The sequence below is a fragment of the Procambarus clarkii genome, chromosome 67 (genome assembly GCF_040958095.1).
Source record: "Procambarus clarkii isolate CNS0578487 chromosome 67, FALCON_Pclarkii_2.0, whole genome shotgun sequence".
Classification (NCBI taxonomy): Eukaryota; Metazoa; Arthropoda; class Malacostraca; order Decapoda; family Cambaridae; genus Procambarus; species Procambarus clarkii.
The window spans coordinates 15,243,604-15,266,684 of NC_091216.1; the positions used below are offsets into that span (position 1 = coordinate 15,243,604).

Here is a 23,081-nt window from a genome sequence, read left to right on the forward strand (position 1 = left end):
ACAGTTCACCAAGAACCCGAACCCGGCGAGCTGAGAAAGAACCAAATCCCTGGAGAGCAGACACACAAGACAGGCTGGGAGCCCAAACCAGCCAGTCATCAAGGTAGGCCAGAACCCGAACATCCTAACAGATGCAGGCGGGCCACCACAACCCAAGTAAGGCGAGTGAAAACGCGAGGCACCACATTTACCCTGGATGGAAGGCAACTGAAAGTGGTAACCTTGACATCCAACCACGAAACCTGAGCCAGACTCTGAAGTACGGATGAATCAGGATGTTCCAATACACATCCTGGAGGTCCAGGGACACCATCCAAGTGCCCGGCTCCATAGACCTGGGACAGCATAGTCATTTGAAAGGAGGGACAATAAACCCACTGGTTCAGACAAATTCACCGAAGTTCCCCACATCAATAAACCCATGTGGGACTTCAAACCCACGAGACAAGTCCAGAATGAACCGAAGGTCCGCGCAGACCCATTTCGGGTCTGGAAACAGGCAGGAGATCCACCTGAGGGATGAGGACGTTTTGATCATACCCAAGCAAACCCACTCCAAGATGGCTTGACAGAGCCCAGGAGAAAAGGCATTGGGAATCACCCAATGCCACCACAGGCCGCACGAAACGACCCGAAAGGCCCACGAATTGTGGGACCAGGCCCGAGCAAATTGAGGGACCCTCCCCACCCACCACCCCGTCAATGGGACGAACCGCGAAAGGGCCAATGCACTTTACGAACACCCATATGGCGCAAAGAGCAATCGAACAGAAACGGATGACACCGAACCTGACACCACTGGCCTACCACAAGAGAAAGAACCCCGAGCCCTATCACGAGCCCTGGCACGACCCCTCACGAGCCAATGCCCCCCACGAGAATTGTTGGAGGACCAACAATTCTGACATAGGATGGCAAGTAGCCAAAGCCGCCTGCAGATACTGCTTCACCGCAGACTCTGCAAACAGCAACGGACAAAAGGGCAAAGATAATATAAGAGCTAGGGCCCAAGCGGATTCCAAGGAAGAAGCAAGCACCACCTGCAAACACGCAAGCAGAGAAGCAAAAAAACGCGAAACCGCATCCAGTAGGAGTGGTGTGACAGCTTCAACAGCACAGACGACACAGGTGCCATCGAAGGCAATGCACCAGACCCAGAAGCGGCTCCCAGCTACTCCACATTCACCCCAAGCCAGTCCGAAGACAGCTCAAGGAGGGAGAAGAACTGCAGGACTGAAGCCAACAGGCCCTGAGCATGCAAGTCCTCCGCGACCAATGCAGATAAAAGGGAAGGAACCTGCATCACACCAACATCCCATGGAGTGGCAGGGGAAAACAAGCACTCATTGAGATGCTCAAATGTAACCCCCCCCTAGGAAAACATACAACGCCGTCTGAGCCTCCCGCCACTCAAGCATGCGGGATCGACAGAACGTGTGCCACCCCTCCAAAGAGAAGAAAGGGCAATCTGCTAACCCGGACGACTCCAGAACTTCGTAACGAATCCAGTAAGGACATGAAGATCCACACACAAAAGAACTGCGTATCCATCACGAAAGCAAAATCTGGATCGCGCAGGAGGTAAGCCGCAAGGACGTCCCGCACCCACTGGGAATCAGAAAATCTTCGTAAAGATGGAACCAAAGAACTGCCGGGGGTCATGGAATCCGAACTCGGAGAGGGGTAGACGCCAAATCCAACTCGTACAAGGAGGGAGCTAAAGATAACCCCACACCGTGTAACACCAAGCCCCGCTTCGAGGATACAAAAACCCAAGCGGCGGTCTCAGAGGGGCCCAAGGCCCCAAGACAACCCCTCCCCCGCCCCAAGAAAAAATAACCAACCCCCAAAAAAAGGGATAATATAATTATAACGAATTGTGGAATATATTTAGGGTATACATTATATAAGTGAAAAAGTCCTAATCTGGTCCCTAATCATCAAAACAACCTAATGAGACAAAGAAAACAGAGTTTGAAATCTCTGAAAAAATCAGCTAAAAAAATTCATAGTCCCAAGTTCTGAGAGTTGTGACATTTATTTGTTGACCAATTTTATTCTATATTCACATAGTTAGGGAAGGGTATGCACTCTCCAGGATGTAAAGGTTACAACAAAATCAGATAATAAACAATGTATAAAAAAAAAACAGCGTTGAATGTAATGAAACGCCATTTTCTGGGTGAGACCCAGAGGCTTCCCGGAGCTATACCGAGCTGATGTGTATATATTAGACCGTGGCAACAGTCAAATGAATGAGTTCTAAGCCTACCGGGGACCAGATACCAGGTCAGGCACCCAGAAAGGTAGGAATTCCAAACAAACTACTGCTGATCAAATAAAATGCAAACCGAAAGCCAAACAAGCAACAGAACTCCCCAATCAAAACCAAGGAAACAAGTATGACGTCACCGCAAACGGCGCTCATCCGTCTGCGCCACCCCCCCCCCTCCCCAGGAGGGGAACGGGGGGTCCCAGGCCTCCATGCCGGCAACTCTCCTCACTTCAGAGGCCGAGTATCAAAAAACGCGAAAAAACACTGATCGGAGGGAGGGAGGGATGCCGGGGAGCCTCCGGATCTCACCCAGAAAATGGCGTTTCATTACATTCAACGCTGGTTTTCAGTGGAGAGCCCCTTCGGCTCCCCGGAGCTACCTAACCAAAGATAAAGAAAAGAGGGACTTACCCGGGAGGCGGTCGTCACTCGCTCCTCAACTCGAGTCGAGACAAATGGCTGTACCCTGCGACCCAAGGCTACACAAGCCCGAGAAGGCCCAGGAACATAAACGAAATACTGTGCAGCCAGGAACCTGTTCGACCTTCATAAGCCCCGTGCCCGAATGTCAGCCCAGGACATATTCCCAAAAACAGCAGCCAAAGCCGCGAACTTACGAACGTCATGGGCACTGGAATAGACCGCAGGCTGGCTGGACAGAATAATCCTGCGGACGACCTGGGAGAAGCCACACCTTGGAACAGGGAAGAAGGGAAACCAGGACCACCCAAAGCATGTCCCCTGTCACGGAGGCCTTGGCGCATCGTGGCAGGGGGGTATCTGTGTACTGGCGTACCAGATACGCCGGTACGCAGATACCGGCGAAGAGCCGGAACTGGACACAAAACATAATACACCCCAGTCGAACCAACCAAGCATCAACAACGCAGGGACCCCTTTGGAAAGCAGCAGACTGATTCTTCACCATAAAAGAAGGAGAAGGCTGCAAACGAACGAAACGACCACCAGGACCGAAAGAGCAGAAACCCTACGCTGGAGGAGAGCATGAAACTCCCCAACCCGACCCTCAGAGGCCAAAGCCCTCAAGAAAAGAGCCTTAGAAAAACAGTCCTGAACCGAGGGCCCCCCACAAACAGAGGAGAAGAGAGAAAAGAGCACTCGGTCCAATGATCAGGACGGCTCAGGCGGCGCACTGAGCAGGCCGGAGGTAAAACAACGTCCGAGAACGCTTGTGGAACGGAGCAGAAGAGACATCCAACCTGAAAGTAAGCTGCAGCGGCTCCGCCGGCACACAATGACAGTCCTGAAACAACTAGGAGAGAAAGGACAAAAACAACCCAATTAGAATCGAAGACAACTTACGAAGAGACAAAAACTTTGCCGTAAGGACCGCCAGGAAATTTCATAGAGCCATTTAGACAAAACTCGCAGGTGGGACACCATCAACTAAGCCACCTGATCACCATACAAGTGGTGATACACCTGCGTCAAAGAGACCAGACGTGAAGATTGGAGAAGATCGAACCAGCCATGTAACTGGACCGGACCAATCTGCTGAAAGAGGCTGAGCCACAGGAAGACTCATGGGTTGGACATCGAGCAAGAAGCGCCTGAAATCAAGGCTGGCCCGACCACCAAGGAGGCAACAGGGCTACGCTCCCTTGGCAAGTCTCCAACCGAGCCTAGGAATCCTGAGCAACAACCGGATAGGAGGGAAGTGGTACAGGTAAACTCCTCCTCAACCAGTCCAGCCGAAAGGCATCGACCCCGAATGGCCACGCAGTCTGGGTCGACGCCTTGACCACGTCGATGCGATTAAGTCCACCTCTGGATACCCGTACGTCCTGCAGAGCCAACTGAACGAGTCGATGTCGATTGTCCCATTTCGTGGAAGGGGAATGAACCGAGACAGGCCATCCGCGAGGACGTTTGACACCCCCAGAACATGAACCGCCAGGAGAGCCAAACTCCGAAAACTGAGCAGACGAGTCACCCGAAGCGACCAGCCCCAAAGAACCAAGGACCACATCAAACGCCCGCGGTTCAGGCAATGAACCACTGGGGCAGTCCAAATAGAAGCCGAATTGTTGCACCTCGAGCGACCCAAATCCTCTGAGGCCAATGCCACACCGCCGCAAACTCCCTCACCATACTGTGAGCTTGACGGAAGGAAGGACCCCACTGACCCTGGCCGGCCTAGTGAGCACTTGTCACAAAACCCCAGCTAAGAGACGAGGCATCCGTAAACCAGAGAGCGAGGGCTCGGGGAGGCGCCACAGCACAGAACCCCGAAAAACCCGCAGGGGAAGCCGAATACACAGCAGCCTGACGTAAGGCTCCCGAGATCCGAACCAATCAATCGTGAGGGCAGCAGAAGGGACGACCCTGAAGAAACCAGAACATCTGCCGAAGCCGGATCCAACCCGATGGGTAGACCAACACAGCTAAGTTCAGGCTCCTGCACAGCCGCTCAAACAACCGACGTGTGACCCGGGTGCCCTCCAAAAACAGCCATACGGCAGGACCGCAGCTGCAACAGCGTCGCAGGATGGAGACAAGGAAGCAGTCCGAGAGTCCCACACCAGACCCAGCCAAGTCTGGACCTGAGAGGGAACTAAAAGGGACTTCCTCCAGATCACCATGAACCCAAACCCGGCGCGCTGGGAAAGAACCAAATCCCTGGCGAGCAGACACGAGAACTGGCTGGGAGCCCACACCAGCCAGTCATCGAGGTAAGCCAGAACCTGAACCCCTAACAGAAGCAAACAGGTAACCACGACCCGGTAAGGCGTGTGAACACTCAAGGTGCCAGATTCAAGCCGATTGGAAGGCAATGAAAGCGGTAAGTTTGTCTACCCACGACAAAACCTGAGCCAGTCACTGAACTGTGAATGAATCGGGACGCGTACAATAACATTATAAAACCAAAGCGCGTCCCGGAGGACCCGAGACACGATCCAGGCACCCGGTGCCAAAAGGGGTGCCAAAAGCAGGCGGACCTGAGACAGAGTGGTCATCCGAAAGGAGGGGCAAAAGTCCCAATGATTCAGACTAGACAAGTCCAGTATGAATCACAGACCTTCACAGTCCCGTTTCGGAACTGAAAACAGGTGGAACCCACCTGAGGGACGTTGTCGTTTCGAACCACACCCAAGCAAACCCACCCCTGGAAGACCTAACAGGACAGGAGAAGAGGCCCGCCATGCCAGCCCTGATCCCCCCGAAGGAGGAGGAGGAGGAGGAGGAGGAGCGACCCAATGCCACCACAGGTCGGAGGAAATGACTCGAAATGCCCACGAATTGTGGGACCAGGCGAGAGCAAACAGCATGAATCTCCCCCCTATCGCCCCATCAACGGGGTAACCCACGAAAGGGCTAATGACCCCTACGAGAGCCCAACCGACGCTAACAGCGATAACTGCGCCAACCAGAATCGCTGACGGCTCCAGAAGAGGTGCTGGCCCTGAATCTGGCACTACTGGCTTACGACGACCTCCATGACCCACCCAGGAGAACCTACAAGTCCGACAAAGGCCATCACAGGACAAAGCCGCCTGCAGAAAAAGCAGCACTGCAGACTCTGCAAACAGCAACGGACAAAAAGGTGATGAATATCTAAGAGCTAGGGCCCAAGACGATTCCAAAATTTTGACGAGCACCGCCTGTCAGCACGCGAGGTGAGAAGCGAAGAACAGACGCCAGCCTACCTCAGAAACGGTGCATACAACTTCACCAAAGAAGCCGGCACCCGAGCTGCCGAAGCAAGCACACCGGACTCTGGCACAGGAACCCAGCTCCTCCACACCCAGCACGAGACAGTCCGAAGACAGTTCCAACAGGAGAAAAGAAGGCAAGAACTGAAGCCAAGTGCCCACATGCATACAAATCCTTCGGCCACCAGGGATGCCGAAAGGGAACCTGCATGTGAAGCCGCACCTAGCCGATATCATAAGGAAGGACGGGAGCGAACTAGCACACCTTGAGGTGCTCCAACTCACCCCCCAGGAAAACCTGAACGACAGTAAGCAAATCTCTCCATTCAAGTGCGCATTCTGACGGGACGAATGCCAAGCCCCCCAAAGAAGAAAAGGCAGTCTGACAGCCTGGAAGACTCTGGCACTTAGTAATGCACCCAATAAAGAAAAGAAGAGCCAAACTAAAAAAAGAAGGCCTCATTATCGAGGCGTAATCCAGGTCTCGCAGGAGGTAAGCCGCAAGGGGCCTCCCACACCTTCCTCGGTAGGATGTGGGAAGCCAAAAAATACTCCAGAAGGAGGGAACCGAAAAACCCAAGGGAACCCCAACCCGGGGAGGAGTCGAACTCCTAACAAAATCGTACAGGGAGAGGGAAAGCAAAAAACCCCTCCCCCAGTAACAACAAGCCCTGCACTGAGGGTACCAAACACCCAAGCAGGGACAAGTGGGGCTCAGGCCCCCCCCAAGTCAACTCCCCAGCCCTGGAATCCTCCATGTCAGGACCTGGGGCCGAGCCGTCCTCCAAACCCTCTGCCTTTGGAGAAAAAGCAGGGATGAAGGGGGCCTGCTGGCGTGGCCCAAAATCTCCGGCAGGAGGACCAGGTGCGAATGCCTCTGCCGCCGATCCGCTAGGGGCAATCCCCGAAGCCACCTGAGTCACACTACAGTATAATTCAGCGGGGCAGATGCGGGGTATCCGGAAAGGCAACTAACCTCGCACATTGCTGCAACTTAAACCTTGCATGCAATGCTATAACTGCCTGCACCCAAATATCACAGTCTCAGTGGACTGGGTGAATGGAGTACAAACCAAGAACACCACTCGTATAACTATGGGTCATAGGTGTCACTGACCCCAACAAGCAACAAGGCGGTGGCAGATGGTGAAAGTTATCCCAAAACAGGGGGACAGAGTAACCTTCAAACTCGCACAAGGCGAGGTGGAACTCAGAGGTCTCATACATTGGACCACTGAGCCACAATGGGGGTTTCCAGTGCCCTTAGGCTGACTGCTAAGGGAAGCCCAGGCGAGGTACTGCTAACCGGTTATCCCATGAGCTACCAAGCAAACAATCTAAAAGCTGAACCCCTGCGACGTGTGCAAGCACAGGGACCTAGTGGAGGGCCACCAAAAACCTACCTGTGGTCCTACAACCACACCTGGCAGACCCCCGCCAGGCAACACAAAACAAAAGAAAAATCCCGCAAAAGCACAACGTCTTCAGGAGAACAGAACTAGTCGCTATGCGTATATCAAACAGCTGCACAGTACCTCGTGCCCCAGCTAGCAACGAAACTACCTCCTAACCCAAGGAAAACAGGAGTAAGAACCACCCCAGCATGAACCCCCAAGGGCAGGCAATCACCGAGCAGCGACAGAACCACACGGAGGTAGCAGCTCCTGAACGGCTCATGGAAGATAACCCTGAGGCCGCAAAGGCAGTACTTACGGGGCACCCAGGGAAGGTGGCCCTAGGTGCATGCAGCCCCAGTACTCTTGTGTTACATCTGGCTCACACCACCATTAAAACAGAGCAACAACACCGCACTGCAGCACTGCGCAAAGAGTGGAGCCAGAGCGATCGACCTATCACCAACACAACAGCCTCTTGAACTGAGGAGAGTTGCCGGCATGGATGGTCTGGGAAACCCCCCCCCCCCCGTTCCCCTCCTGGGGAGGAGGGGGCTGTGCAGACGGATGCGCGGCATTTGTGGTGACGCTATACCTGTTTCCTTGGTTTTGATTGGGGAGTTCTGTTGCTAGTTTGGCTTTTGGTTTGCAATTTATTTGACCAGCAGTAGTTTGTTTTGAATTCCTACCTTTCTGGGTGCCTGACCTGGTAGATGGCAGACAAAGACTGCTTCCAATTACAGGGGGGGGGTGTCTTTAGGCCATTGCTCCTCGTGCCTCTCTTGAGGGGGTCAGGGTTCTGGCTCTGGTCCCCGGTAGGCTTAGAACTCCTTCGAATGACTGTTGCCACAGTCTAATATATACTCATCAGCCCGATATAGCTCCGGGGAGCCGAAGGGTCTCTCCACAGAAAACCCTTATGTGAAGTAACACCTCAACCTTTGTTGAGTACCTACAGTATTGTTCGTTTAATTATTGTGTTATATTTTCAGTTGTAATTAATACTCTGTGAAGTGGAAGGATTAAATCCTGTACGACACTTTTCATGACTGCCTTGAGAGCATGACTGCCTTGAGAGCATGACTGCTCTCAAGGTGGCCACACTGGAATGGTGCACCTAAATTATACTTCAACTTTTTAATCTCCATCACTTCCAATGCCACAGCTTTACACAAGCAACAGATATATAACATACAGTATTACTAACCTGTAGACCTCTTGGTGACGGAGTGCCAGACGGTGGAGGTGGCAGTACAGTAGCAGGCGGAGATTTCGAAGACCCAGATACAACTGATCCCAATATATTAAGCCTATTATTATTCTCAGACTCACTGTTTTGCATGAGGGTTCCAGAGCCACAACGTAACAATAATGACAAAGCAGCATTTTCCAAGTCTGCTGAATATGGCACATCATACTTGCTGGGGATAGGGGTGACCTGTTAAAGCACAAAAATTCAATGAATCCCATCTTGTCTTGTATAACTATTTAACTGTAGCATGTAATTAGACATCAAGTTAACATACCATTTTGAAAATTTTAAGGATTATGTATAACAAGTATTAACCACTGTCATATTTTTTTTTTACACCCAGATGGGTACAAGAGCAGGTGACTGCTGACTTCAGTTAGTAGGTAGAGAGCTTTCTCTTCCCACAGCTCATGGTAAGCTTTACCAACTAGTTTCCATGGAATATCACCCACCAATCATTTAAACAGGTACCCATTCACAGCTGAGTGAACAGAGGAGTACAGTTAAGGATTGGCATGCAGTCAATCCTCTCCGGCCAGGATACGAATCTAAGCAAAGCTTTATTTATATATTTTTCATAGCCTGAACTTTTCATAATTTCGTGGTGGTAACCTGGTAACCTGATCCTTTTTTTTAGGACAGGAAAAATACATTGCTTCAGCCATTTCCTTCTTCTAATGCTGCTTTCATCTACAAAAAAACAGCATTGAATGTAATGAAATGGCATTTTCTGGGTGAGACCCGGAGGCTCCCCAGAGGTTCCTCGGAGCTATCCAGGCTGATATGCTAATGTCAGACTTTGCCATCAGTCATGTGTAAGGAGTTCTGTGGGCCTACCGGGGACCACGAGCCAGAACCTGGCTCCCTCAGAAGAGGCACGAGGAGCAATTGCCTATAGAAACCCCCGTGGGGTTGGAAGCATTCTATGTCTGCCAGCGACCGGGTCAGACACCCAGAAAGGTAAGCATCCCGAAACAAACCCCAATTCTGGTGAAAATTGTGACAAAAAGCCAAACAAGTGAACAGAACTCACAGAAACAGGCAAACGAGTATGACGTAATACTCGGAGACGCGCTGCTGTCTGCGCAGATCCTCCTTTCCGGTAGGGGTAAGGTGGTGCCCCAGACCCCCAGGCACCTCTGATGTCCACCTCTCAGTTCTGAGGCTGGACATCAAAACATGCCAACCAGGAGGGAAGGTTGCCGGGGAGCCTCCGGGTCTCACCCAGAAAATGGTGTTTCATTATTTTCAAACCTGGGTTTCTGGAGGGAGCCCCATCGGCTCCCCAGAGCTACGTGCCCAAAGACGAAAACTAGAGGGATCTAACCTGGGAGGAAGAAGACGCATACACCACTACGCGAAGCGGAGACAAAAACTACAACTGCCAACCCAAGGCCACACAGGCCCGACAAGGCCCAGGAACATCAACGAAGGAACGCAGAGCCAACCAACCTACGACTTGGGCACAGTGACAGACAGCAGGCTGGCAGGACCGAACCAACCCGCAGCAACCCGAGAGAATCACACCCTGGAACAGGGAAGAAGGGAACTCGGAACAACCTAAAGCGTGACCCCAGTCACGGCAGCCGTGGCACACCAAGCACAGCGAAGTGCTTGGGGAAGGCGGAAGGAGGAAACGACCCAAAATGCCAACGAATCATGGGACAGGCAAGAGCAAACAGTGCGAGCCTCCCCCCTATCACCCCATCAACGAGGCGACCACCGAAAGAGCTGACGATACCTACTAGAGCCTGACCAACACTTAGAGTGATCATTGCGCCAACCAGATGCCGAAGGCTCTGCAGGAAGTGCAAGTCCCGAATGTGGCACTACCGGCTTATGACAACCAAAGGAACCCTGAGACCTGGCACTACCTTTCCGGACAGGACCACCACAGCGCCCCCCCCCCCCCAGAGAACCTTTAAGTCCGACATAGGCAGGCAACTAGACGAAGCCGCTTTTGTCTTTATCTACCCTGTCGATTCCCTTGAGAATCTTGAATGTGGTGATCATGTCCCCCCCTAACTCTTCTGTCTTCCAACGAAGTGAGGTTTAATTCCCGTAGTCTCTCCTCGTAGCTCATACCACTCAGCTCGGGTACTAGTCTGGTGGCAAACCTTTGAACCTTTTCCAGTTTAGTCTTATGCTTGACTAGGTATGGACTCCATGCTGGAGCTGCATACTAGCAGGATTGATCTGACATATGTGGTATATAATGTTCTGAAAGATTCCTTACACAAGTTTCTAAAGGCCGTTCTTATGTTAGCTAACCTGGCATATGCTGCTGATGTTATCCTCTTGATATGAGCTTCAGGGGACAGGTCTGGCATGATATCAACCCCCAGGTCTTTCTCTCTCTCTCTGACTCTTGTAGTATTTCATCTCCCAAATGATACCTTGTATCTGGTCTCCTGCTTCCTACCCCTATCTTCATTACATTACATTTGCTTGGGTTAAACTAACAACCATTTGTTCGACCATTCCTGCAGCTTGTCCAGGTCTTCTTAAAGCCTCAAGCTGTCCTCCTCTGTCTTAATCCGTCTCATAATTTTGGCGTCGTCAGCAAACATTAAGAGGAACGAGTCTCCCTCTGGGAGATCATTTACGTATATCAGAAACAGGATAGGTCCGAGTACAGAGCCCTGTGGAACTCCACTGGTGACTTCACGCCAGTCTGAGGTCTCACCCCTCACTGTAACTCTCTGCTTCCTATTGCTAAGGTAATCCCTTATCCACTGGAGCACCCTACCAGTTACTCCTGCCTGTTTCTCCAGCTTATGCATCAACCTTTTATGGGGTACTGTGTCAAAGGCTTTCCGACAGTCCACCCATCCTTCTCTTTCTTCCTTAATTTTTGTCACCTGATTGTAGAATTCTATTAAGCCTGTAAGGCAAGATTTACCCTCCCTGAACCCATGTTGATGGGTTGTCACAAAGTCGCTTCTCTCCAGATGTGTTACTAGGTTTTTTCTCACAATCTTCTCCATCACCTTGCATGGTATACAAGTTAAGGACACTGGCCTGTAGTTCAGTGCCTCTTGTCTGTCACCCTTTTTGTATATTGGGACTACATTAGCAGTCTTCCATATTTCTGGTAGGTCTCCCGTTTCCAGTGACCTACTATACACTATGGAGAGTGGCAAGCAAAGAGCTCCTGCACTCTCTTTCAATACCCATGGTGAGATTCCATCCGGCCCAACATCCAGCCCAACAATTGGGCCTATTGCAACAACAGCAACAGTCCCAATTTATTCATCTCCTCATAGTTTCCCTTTCGGTACGCCAGCCCTTTGTTTCCCAATTCTTTTTTGGGGGTGATAATTCCTAGCTCAACCAGGTACTCAAAGCTCAATACACTATGATCACTCATTCCCAGGGGGGTCTTCCAACTTATCTTCCCTTATATCCAACTCATTTAGGGTAAATATCAGATCAAGTAAGGCTGGTTCATCCTCTCCTCTCATTCTTGTCGGTCCCTTGACGTGTTGACTTAGAAAGTTTCTTGTTGCCACATCCAGCAGCTTAGCTCTCCATGTGTCTGGTCCTCCATGTGGGTCTCTGTTCCCCTAATCTATCTTCCCATGGTTGAAGTCTCCCATGATTAGTAGTCTGGATCCAGTCCTGCTAGCCACAGAAGCTGCTCTCTCCATTATATTGATGGTGGCCAATGGTAGGGGGGGTGGATGGATTCTGGTGGAGACGGGGGTGGATGGATTCTGGTGGAGACGGGGGTGGATGGAATCTGGTGGAGACGGGGGTGGATGGATTCTGGTGGAGACGGGGGTGGATGGATTCTGGTGGAGATGGGGTGGATGGATTCTGGTGGAGACGGGGGTGGATGGATTCTGGTGGAGACGGGGGTGGATGGAATCTGGTGGAGACGGGGGTGGATGGATTCTGGTGGAGACGGGGGTGGATGGATTCTGGTGGAGACGGGGGTGGATGGATTCTGGAGGAGACGAGGGTGGATGGAATCTGGTGGTATTTGCTCTCAGTAAGCCAAGATCATCTCTAATGCATGGCTGTCTACCACGGCCTTAAGGTGCCTGGGGCCAAAGTGACTAACAATCACTGTCTACCAGTTATTTCAGGTAATTATGAAGGGCTGATGATAGATGCTGTAAGTCTTTTGAATGCTTTTTCTCAAGTTCAATGTGTTGCTTCTAGTGTTTTGAATCCTGTTTTAACTTCAAGACAAGCAGTCTTTTTTTTTTAATATGCATGCTACACCATAGGACAAAACCTGAAATCTATGAAATCAGACTTATGACCAAAAAGAATTAAATACAACAGTACACTAAATCATGATAAAACCCACTAAGTTGTATATACAATATAATATTTTAGGCTGAAATATGCTGGGTTTTATAATGATGAAGTGTGACTGACACTGTTCAGCCTTACAAAGTAAATACATACTAATATTCACATTGCGATCCCTTTTAAATTCCTTTTTTAGTACTATAATTAATAGTTACTATATTTTTATGACAAATTTGAATAGCTTTTTCCTTTTGCAAACTGAACTCGCCTTGTTAGGAATGGATCCTTCCTCAATGCCATCATCAGCATGATCTGAATCCTCAGGTTTCCGTGGAGAACTGAAGGAGTCCGGCGTCAGAAGGTTCATGGGAGGCTGAAAAAAAAAGAGCGTTTGTCAACTGCTAATTGGCTAAATTATGGAAAATCAAAAAACATCTAGCTTTCTTTTACTAGGTTAAGAGAACAAGTATTCTGCATAATTTTGGCTTATCTTAATTGGCTTTACTTGTAATCAAGTGAACAGATTCACAAGTTAGAAGCATAATTCTACTTCATCTGGAACAAATATCAAGAAACTTTTACTACTGATTTCTAGTTTTATTCGCAAACTAACTTTACTTAGCTCCTAGACTGGTGGCAAAAGTCAACTGATGTTTGTGTCACAGGATCACACTGAAAACTAAGTGAATTGAGTTCTGAATATCAGTCACCAAAATTAGAAGTACTGACATATCCAACTAATATTACCTAGTAAGAAGATAAAAGATGTTAATATATATAATTAAAAGTAACAAATTAAAAGAGTGTTGGCACATGTGGCATCAACACACCCGAGAATAAGAAACAAAATCAAGCGTTGAATGTAACGAAACACTTTTCTGGGCAGCTTCAGTAACTCTCTGGTGCACTGTCTCTGGTACCACAGATACATCCACAAAACTACCAGGCTTCTGGATTTACACAGGCCTATAGGACACCAGGACCAGTATCCAGTGTGCTCTTAGAAGCAAGGGGAGTATGGGAATCTAACATTGACCCGACCCCCCCCCAAAAAAAAAGTAAAGCAAAATAAACTATTTATTTAATTAAAGAGAATGGAAAAGCTGAAAGGACTGCCAAGCAACCTCATACTAGTGCTAAGGATGGAAATGCAGCACTAAGTGAGCTATTAATGGTCTGCATAAAGGTGGTAGTACAAATGGCTCAAGAAAACTAAAAGCATATATTTGTAGACTCTGAATGATCCAGGAAAGTATGGCCACCAAAATCTTGGAGGAGACAGACTTGGGACCAGAAGAGAATGGGAATGAGTGAGAACCATTCCAATTCTCCTTAGGAGGAGAAACCATCCTCCTTAGGAGAAACCATCCTCCTTAGGAGAAACCATCCTCCTTAGGAGAAACCATCCTCCTTAGGAGAAACCATCCTAAGGAGGATGGTTTCCTTAGGAGGAAACCATCCTCCTAAGGTTTCCCAACGTCAAGAAACCGGTCAATTTAAAGTATCCTCTCCTAATCTACCCGAGAACCCAAAACAGAAAACGGTACAGTATGTCACTTTCGTGACCCACTTTCATTTTCTAGTTTTGTTTTCACAGTTTTTGGTCTTGTGTAACACATATGAGCGAAAAGTAACGTTCTTTGTAAGTGGACAGGTTGGGGAACAAGGCTAAACAAGTCACAGAGGAGTTAACAGAATGATGCAGTCCACACAAGTTTCCATTCAGATTGAACTAGCACGGGGCCAGACCAGAGGAAAGAGGTAAACGAAGTCCCCCATTCTAGTCCAGCCAAAAAACATTCACTGCAAATACCTCACAATTGGGAAAGGAACGGGAGCAACAAAGAGGCAACCAATGCTTCCATGCCATGCTGAAGCGATCCACCTTTAGATAGTAGAATGTCTATTAAATCCCCCTCTCATTCTGTCAAAATAAGACAAGAGCCTGGAGAGAACATTGAGAAAGTTGAATACTCCCTGAATGTGCAGCCCATCCTCATAAACAAGGGCCAAAGTCCACTCCATGCACCTGCCAAACCCCGTTTATGAGTGAAAAACGGTTTGCACACGATTTACAACTGATGAAGTTAGAACACTTCTTGAACAAGTGCTTTGCTGATGGCTTTTCTTTGAACCACAACGCTGTAAATGCTTTATCCTTCTACTACAAATAATTGCCAACAGAACACCTAACCTAAACAATGCCTAAAAATGCACAGTATGGAAATACTGTATATAACTATTGTAGCGAGTAAACTTATACTCGCTCCATTATCTCCATCTTAATGGCTTAACTAATTAGCACTAACTACACAAGCTATAATCCTATCCCTATTTACAGGTAACAGTTTTTCCACTCTCCTATCTTACTGTGAGGTGTAGTCACCGTATATAAGCAAGCGATTTGAAATGTAGTAGCAAACGGTACAAGTTCCAGTCAAGAATGTAGCACTCGGCGCAGGCAGTTCTAATCGTCTCCAAGATGCTACAGCTTCAACACAGAACAGGCAGCTGACTAGGATCACATCCAGCTACAATGCTCTCCCACATAGAGCTCCTCGACTCAAGCCACACTCAACTCTCTGCTCTGCTTCAAGCTCCGTCTAAACGTCTACGACACTGCTGTATCCAGGACTACTAAATAAATATGAAACTCGCTAAATACTGTATCTAATCTACCCAACAACATAACAAACAGTACGTTACACTATATTGATTTATATTTGAGAAAATTCCTATTTTGAATGAACAGCATGTTAAAATTGATGAATGTGTCTTTGGGGTCAACTGCTGGATGGAATGGACTTGGTCTGAGGACAGGTTGGAATGTGGGCCACATTGAGGACTAAAAACTAAGAAGCCAGAAATGAGCCTATTCTCAGAGTACACACTCACATGGGATATGGGAAGGGAGCAGTTGCAGTCCCCCTCCCCTCTCGAGGAAATGGACCACTGCTATGCAATCCAAGTTAAACCGAATCACAGAGCCCTGCTGCAGACGGATGCACTAAAGCATAATTAAAACTGCCACAAACTCCCTCACTGTGATATGTGTAAAGCAAAGGCAAATGGGACAAAAATTTTACCAATGTGGTGAGAGGTGGACACAAACCCTAGCCAAATCTCGAAAAGTCTCACCAGATCTAACCCTTTGGCTGTGCATCTTATGAGGTGATTTGGGTGGCAAAATAGTGTATACTCAAACTGCACATCCCATCAGGTGAAGTGTTAGGGAACCACATAAGATTTAAAAGTCCTGTACATTCATAGGGCTTGCATTTGCTTCCTCAAACCTCGAGTAACCATGCTCATCTTGAAAAAATCACAAGTCCCTCACTTTCCTTCTAGGGCCTTATTAGAAAGGACCATGTCTAGCACATCATTGGAGGGGTGACAGGGAGACTTTTGCCATGGATGAAAATTTGTCCAACTGACAGACACGAGTGTGTTAATCAGAGACAATGCATCTAACTGGAGGAGTGTTACTAGTGGATTACCAGGGTTCAATTCTTGCACAAGTAATGTTCATCATTTACATAAACAATCTACCAGAAACAATTCAAAATTATATGAACATGTTTGTGGATAATGCAAAGACACTGGGGAAGACTAGAGATGCAGATGATTGTTAATGCCCTTCAAATCAATAAAAAAAAATAAGTGCCTGGAGTGTCATGTGGCAAATGGAATTCAAGGTGAATAAATGCCATGTTATGTCATGTGGAATTGGAGAAAATAGAAGACACACAACTTGCAAATTATGTAGAAAGGAATTACAGAACTCTAATAAAGAATGAGACTTAGGGGTGGTTTTGGATTGTAAGATGGAGAAGCTGAAGCAAGCTGGAACTGTCGCCAAAAGAACACACAAAGAACATTGTGAGAGGAGCGTATGCATCGCTTTCCAACTTCAGACTTGCTTTTAATTATAAGGATGGTAAAATACTAAAGAAACTGCTCATGACTTTTATAAGATCAAAACTGGAATATGCAGCAGTTGTATGGTGCCCAAATCTCAAAGAGTACATAAACTGGAAAAGGTGCAACGGCATGCTACAAAATGGCTTCGGGAACTGAAAAATAAGAATTACAAAGAGAGACTAGAGGGGTTAAAAATGCCAAAACTGGAAGATAGGAGAAAAAGAGGCGATATGATACTAACTTACAAAATACTAACAGGAATCGACCAAATTGACAAAGAGGAATTCCTGAAAGCAGCAACATCACAAACAAGAGGATACAGATTCAAGCCAAGGAAACAAAGTTGTAAAAAAAAAAAAAAAATCTTTTGCATACAGTGGTAGATGCTTGGCACATATTAAGTGAGAAGGTGGTGGAGGCTAAAACCGTCAGTAGTTTCAAAGCATTATGTGACAAAGAGTACTGGGAAGACAGGACATCACGAACGTAGCTCTCATCCTGTAACTACACTTAAGTAATTACACACAGGGAAGTCCAGAGCTGATGAAGAATCCTGTCACTGTAACTGCCTTAGGTAATTTACACAGGGAAACGGAAGAAGAAACCCCACACCCTGCAACAGAAGTCCCTCCACGGAAGACACGAGGGGTTATCTTGAGGTTATCTCGAGATGATATCAGGGCTTTTAGTGTCCCCGCGGCCCGGTTCTTGACCAGGCCTCCACCCCCAGGAAGCAGCCCGTGACAGCTGACTAACACCCAGGTACCTATTTTACTGCTAGGTAACAGGGGCATAGGGTGAAAGAAACTCTGCCCATTGTTTCTCGCCAGCACCTGGGATTGAACCCAGGGCCACAGGATCACAAGTCCCGCATGCTGTCCGCTCGGCCAACCGGCTCGGCCGACCGGGGCCCACAAACAGTGAAATGAAACCCTCCAATCTTTCTCCACCTGAACCCCGGGAATTGCAGATAAGGGCCCTGGGGCTGAGCACTCATCCATGCCCACTGCCTGGGAAAGGAAAGCAAAGTCCAAGGGAGAAGCCTCAAGGAAAGGGGTCAACTGGGAGGACCTAGAACCACTGTAGAATAGAGTAGCTCAAAAGCCGCTATGCCCACAACAGAAGGGGCAACTACCGGACCTGCCCAAGCCACATATGAGCTAAACCCTGTCCCGAGTCTGAAACCTTCAGATGCTTCAGAGCCGGAAGCAAGAAGAAAGGCAAAAATCTGTGCACCGGGGAAGTTAAGAGAGGGTGCAGACAGAACCATGGTCGATGTGACCAATATCCCCAGATCTGAATCCTTAAACACCAAACAGGGAAGATCTGGGGTATCCAACCGACCCCACCTCAAAACAGAAAACCTGTGATGCAAAGCGGCTGGTGCTTGATACCTCTGAACTTCCACGAAGGAATTAGGAAGATGGAGCACACGGGGAGGAACAAGTCCCACATGACTCGGGATCAAAAGTGTCACCAACCCAACAAGCAGCATAGTGGAGACAGAACATATGAATGTCACCATGTGGTACAATCTTTTTTCAGGATTTCACTAATTTCTTTGTCATCCTCAGTGTATGAACCTTCACTTGTAAGAATAGGCCCAATACTGACTGTGATTTTTGCCTATGATTTCACATATGTGAAGAAATATTTTGAGGTCATAGCATTTTCTGTCCTTAATTGAGTTTTGCACATATCAGGATGGAAAACTTACTTGATGATCGAAATTTTCCTTTCCTAAGCATATTTAGACACTTAGTAAGCTGGAGGCCCACCATGACACAGTGAGTAGGTTGCACAAACCACAGGGTGCCACACCAGCAATAAACACTCTTGACCCAAGGAAAGACCTGTTAAAGACAACCGGTTTACCTGAAAGGTGACGGGCCTACCAAAAGTGAGGAGACCCCCTAAAAGATTGTATCCCGATCACACTGGGGAAGAAAACCCTGACTGTGCAAGGGTAGAACAACCCTTGTGCTCCCTGGAGCACATGGGGAAGGAAACCCTGAGCACATGCAGCTCCAAGCCCACTGAACTAATGGCTCATGCTGCACAAATGTGCACAAAAACAGCCTCAAAGGCTAGTACTATTTAGCTAAAGACAGGAGACAGGAGCCAGAGCAAGCTGAGAGGGCAACCAGCACTGTGCTACATCAGCACAAGAACTGCTGGTGGAACAGCCGGCTGACCCAGTCTGACTTCCTCCTTACCCCAAATGAGAAGGGAAGGTGGGGCGAGCTAGCTTGCACTAGTTTCATGAATTTTTTCTATCTTTCGTTTACATTATTGGGGGAGTTCTCTTGGCAGTTTTGAAGCTGTGGTTTCATTTCAAACCAAGCAGTAGTCTTTTGTTTCACTAACTTTCTGGGTGCTTTTGCTTGGTGATGGCAGACATGAATAACTTTACAGAAAAGTTTATCATAGTGTCACTGCTCCATGTGCCTCTCTGAGGAGGGCCAGATTCTGGATCGTAGTCCCCGGATAGGCCAATAAGAACTCCACAATTGATGACACTTAGTAGTATGGCACTGTATTAATGTAGTAGCTTCAGGAAGCCATAAGTGGTTTATCCCCCAGAAACTGGGAACAATACACTAGCAAAATGACCCCATACAAGACAAAGTTCAAATGATTACCAAAACTAATCTTGGAGAAGAAGTAGGACTTGTATGAAAGATGCAGCTAGGAAAGACAAAATGTGGAATGACTCACATCAGCGAGATGCTGGTGTGAAGCTGGGATGCCACTGGCTGGCAGCTCAGCTCACTCACACTAGGCAATATCTCATACCCAGTTTCAAATAAACCTTTCATTTTGAGTGATTCTTTTCTAGTGTCTGTTGGCTTATTCGGTGCTTCATTTTCATGAGCCATACAACTATCTGTACTGTGTTGTCTACTTTCTGGTTGCTTTCCCAGTGAGGGTGATCATAACAAATAGCCTGGACATGTCATGATGGAAAGATTGATGATATTCTGGAGAGATATAAGAATTTTGCACCAAGATAGTTACCTTTTGTTGAACTGTCTGACCGTCTATTTCAAAATATCTGTGTACCTAGTCATAAAAGTATTTGTGTGTATGTCTGGTAACATACTGCATGTATAAAGGAAGAAATGTATATAATAATTCACTGTGTTAGGTGACAGGAAGCCAGAGTGTATTCATACACATCTGGCTTTTATTGAGCCACCCCCTCCCCATGCCCACCCAGATCGAATTACTGACCCCGCCCAAGATGCAACCCCACAACAGGCTGACTAACTCTTGAGTACTCATTCACTGCCAGGTGAACAGAGGCATTAGGTGAAAGGAAATGTGCCCAACCATTTCTGTCCCACCCGAGATTCAAACCCGGAACTTTTTATTGTGCGTCGAGAACAAACACGACGGTACTACAGGAATATGTTTATCACTCAGAATGTTCAGTAATACACTTATTGTTTGTCTATATACAGTATATATGAACACATTGAACTGAACGGGGTGAGACTAGCTTAAGCTACCTAATCCTTTTGTGTTTATTTATACCTCAATAAACTTATTTCAATTTCAATCCTCTGCTCCTTGTGCCTCTTGAGTGGACCAGGTTTTGGCTCTAGTCTCTGGTAGGCCAACAAGACACCCCATGACTGATATGCCTTAATATTGTGAAGCTATCTCAGCAACATTGCTTCAGAGAGCCACCAAGGGGCTCTCCCAGAAAGAGAGCTGGGAGTGGTGCTTCGTTGGAATTTTAAGCTAAAATAAAAAATGCTAAAATGTATACAATAAAGCAACTAAGACACCTTGAGTTAGTTCCGAATATCAGTATTCTGGTGGCCCGGTCTGACTAGGCTTCTGGTTGGTCAAGCTGTCAAACACCACAGTACACCATCTTTCTTGAGGTTATCTTGAGATGATTTCGGGGCTTTTTTTTTTAAGTGTCCCCGCGGCCCGGTCCTCGACCAGGCCTCCACCCCCCAGGAAGCAGCCCGTGACAGCTGACTAACACCCAGGTACCTATTTTACTGCTAGGTAACAGGGGCATAGGATGAAAGAAACTCTGCCCATTGTTTCTCGCCGGCGCCTGGGATCGAACCCAGGACCACAGGATCACAAGTCCAGTGTGCTGTCCGCTCGGCCGACCAGCTCCCAAATATGAATCTTTAATATGAATCACACTCCATCTAATCAAGTACTCATGGGAGGAGTTAATCCATTTCCCTCTTTAATGCCATAAGAGAATGGCTAGTTTTGCCACTTATATTTAGTGGGAAGGGGTAGTAAAATCTTGGGCCCTTAATTTTTATAGAATTATCTCGGCATCTATTGCATACCTACTTTTGAATGGGGCTACTGTACACATTTTGTCTTACCTGTTGGTCTCTAAAAGGAAATATTTTAGAGTGCAAATATGGAACCCAGTCTCTCCAATATTTTCCAAGTGTAAATTATGATATCTCTCACCTGCATTCCAACCAGAAAAATTTGGGGGATTTTAAGAAATCCTAATAATTTAGATGTTTTACTGAATGGATTTGAACAGTAAAAGTTCTCATCACAGTCTCCAGCTGGCAACTTCTAGAGCTCTGAATGGGGCTATTGGTGTATAACAATAGTTCACCCTCGAAATCACTAATGTATTAAAAAACCAGTGTTGAATGTAATGAAACGCCATTTTCTGGGTGAGACCCGGAGGCTCCCCGAAGGTATCCAGGCCGATATGCTAATGTCAGACTTTGGCATCAGTCATGTGTAAGGAGTTCTGTGGGCCTACCAGGGACCATGAGCCAGAACCTGGCCCCCCTCAAAAGAGGCAAGGGGAGCAATGCCCTATAGAAACCCCCTTGTGGTTGGAAGCATTCTATGTCTGCCAGCGACCGGGTCAGGCACCCAGAAGGGTAGCGTCCCAAAACAAACCCCTATTCTGGTGAAAATTGCGACGAAAAGCCGAACAAGCAGATAGAACTCCCCAAACAGAAACTGGCAAACGAGTATGACATCACACTTCGTCACCGTCGTCTGCGCAGCTCCCCCCTTCCCAGACGGGAGGAGGAGGAGCCCCAAACCCCCGTGCCGGCAATCCACCTCTCAGTTCTGAGACTGGACATCAAAACACAAGAAAAACCGCCGACTGGGGGGGGGGGGGGAGGGAGGGTTGCCGGGGAGCCTCTGGGTCTCACCCAGAAAATGGAATTTCATTACATTCAACACTAGTTTTCTGGGGGAAGCCCCCTCGGCTCCCCAGAGCTACCTACCCAAAGACGAAAGAAGAGGGACCTAACCCTGGAGGCGGAAGACGCGCACACCCCAACACGAAGCGGAAACAAAAACTGCAACTGCCAAGCCAAGGCCACACAGGCCCAACAAAGCCCAGGAACATCAATGCAGGAACGCAGAGCCAACCAACGAACGACTTGGGCACGGGGACAGGCAGCAGTCTGGCTGGACCGAACCACTCCGCGAACAACCCGAGAGAACCACACCCTGGAACATGGAAGAAAGAAACCCGGAACAACCCAAAGCGTGATCCCGGTCAAGGCAGCTGTAGCACGTCAAGCACGGCGAAGTGCCGCAATCGAACACAACACACGATGCACCCCAGCCACACCAACCGAGCATCAAACAATCCAAGGACCCCTCCGGAAAGCAGCTGAGCCAGTCTTCGCCAGAAAAGGAGACGGTTGCAAGGGAACAAAACTTATCAGGAAAACCAAAAGAGTCGAAACCCAAGCGCCGGAGGAGGGCATGAAGGACCCCAACCCGACTCCCACAGCCCAACGTCAACAAGAATAGAGCCTCGGAAAACAACTCGGAACCGAAGGGGCCACAACAAACCGAGGAAAAGAGAAAAGAGCACGCAATCCAAGAACCAGGATGGCTCAAGCGGCGCAAGAGTAGACGGAGGTGAACCACACCAGAGACGGCTCGCGAAGCGGTACAGAAGCAACTCCAAAACTGATGCCACCCGGAGCGGCTCCACCAGCGCCGCACGACACAAGGCGACAGAATTTGGCAAGATGACGGCCCTAAACCTCCACAAAAGGAGGACCAGACCACGCCAAGAAGACATAGCAAACCGATGAAGGGACAGAAAGAAAGAGGAAGGACCACCAAAGAAAACCCCACACCGTCGCCATGACAAAGCACGCAGGCGGGACACCATCAACGAAGCCACCTGACCACCAACAGATGGTAAGATAATTGAGGCAGAACCGAACCAGCCCCGCCATGAACCGATCGAGCATAGGAAGAGGCGGAGCAGCGGGAAAACCTCGGGTGTGACTACCGAACAAGCAGAGCCGGAACCCAAG

General features: G+C 48.3%; 1 protein-coding gene across 1 annotated transcript in view; it reads right to left on the reverse strand.

Moving 5' to 3' along the window:
* Ge-1 (Enhancer of mRNA-decapping protein 4 homolog Ge-1) overlaps window positions 1–23,081 on the reverse strand; it is a 327,116-nt gene that overhangs the window by 204,533 nt on the left and 99,502 nt on the right. Inside the window, 2 exon segments of the mRNA XM_045757261.2 lie at window positions 8,551–8,781; window positions 13,127–13,231. Coding sequence (XP_045613217.2) covers window positions 8,551–8,781; window positions 13,127–13,231 — 336 coding nt within the window.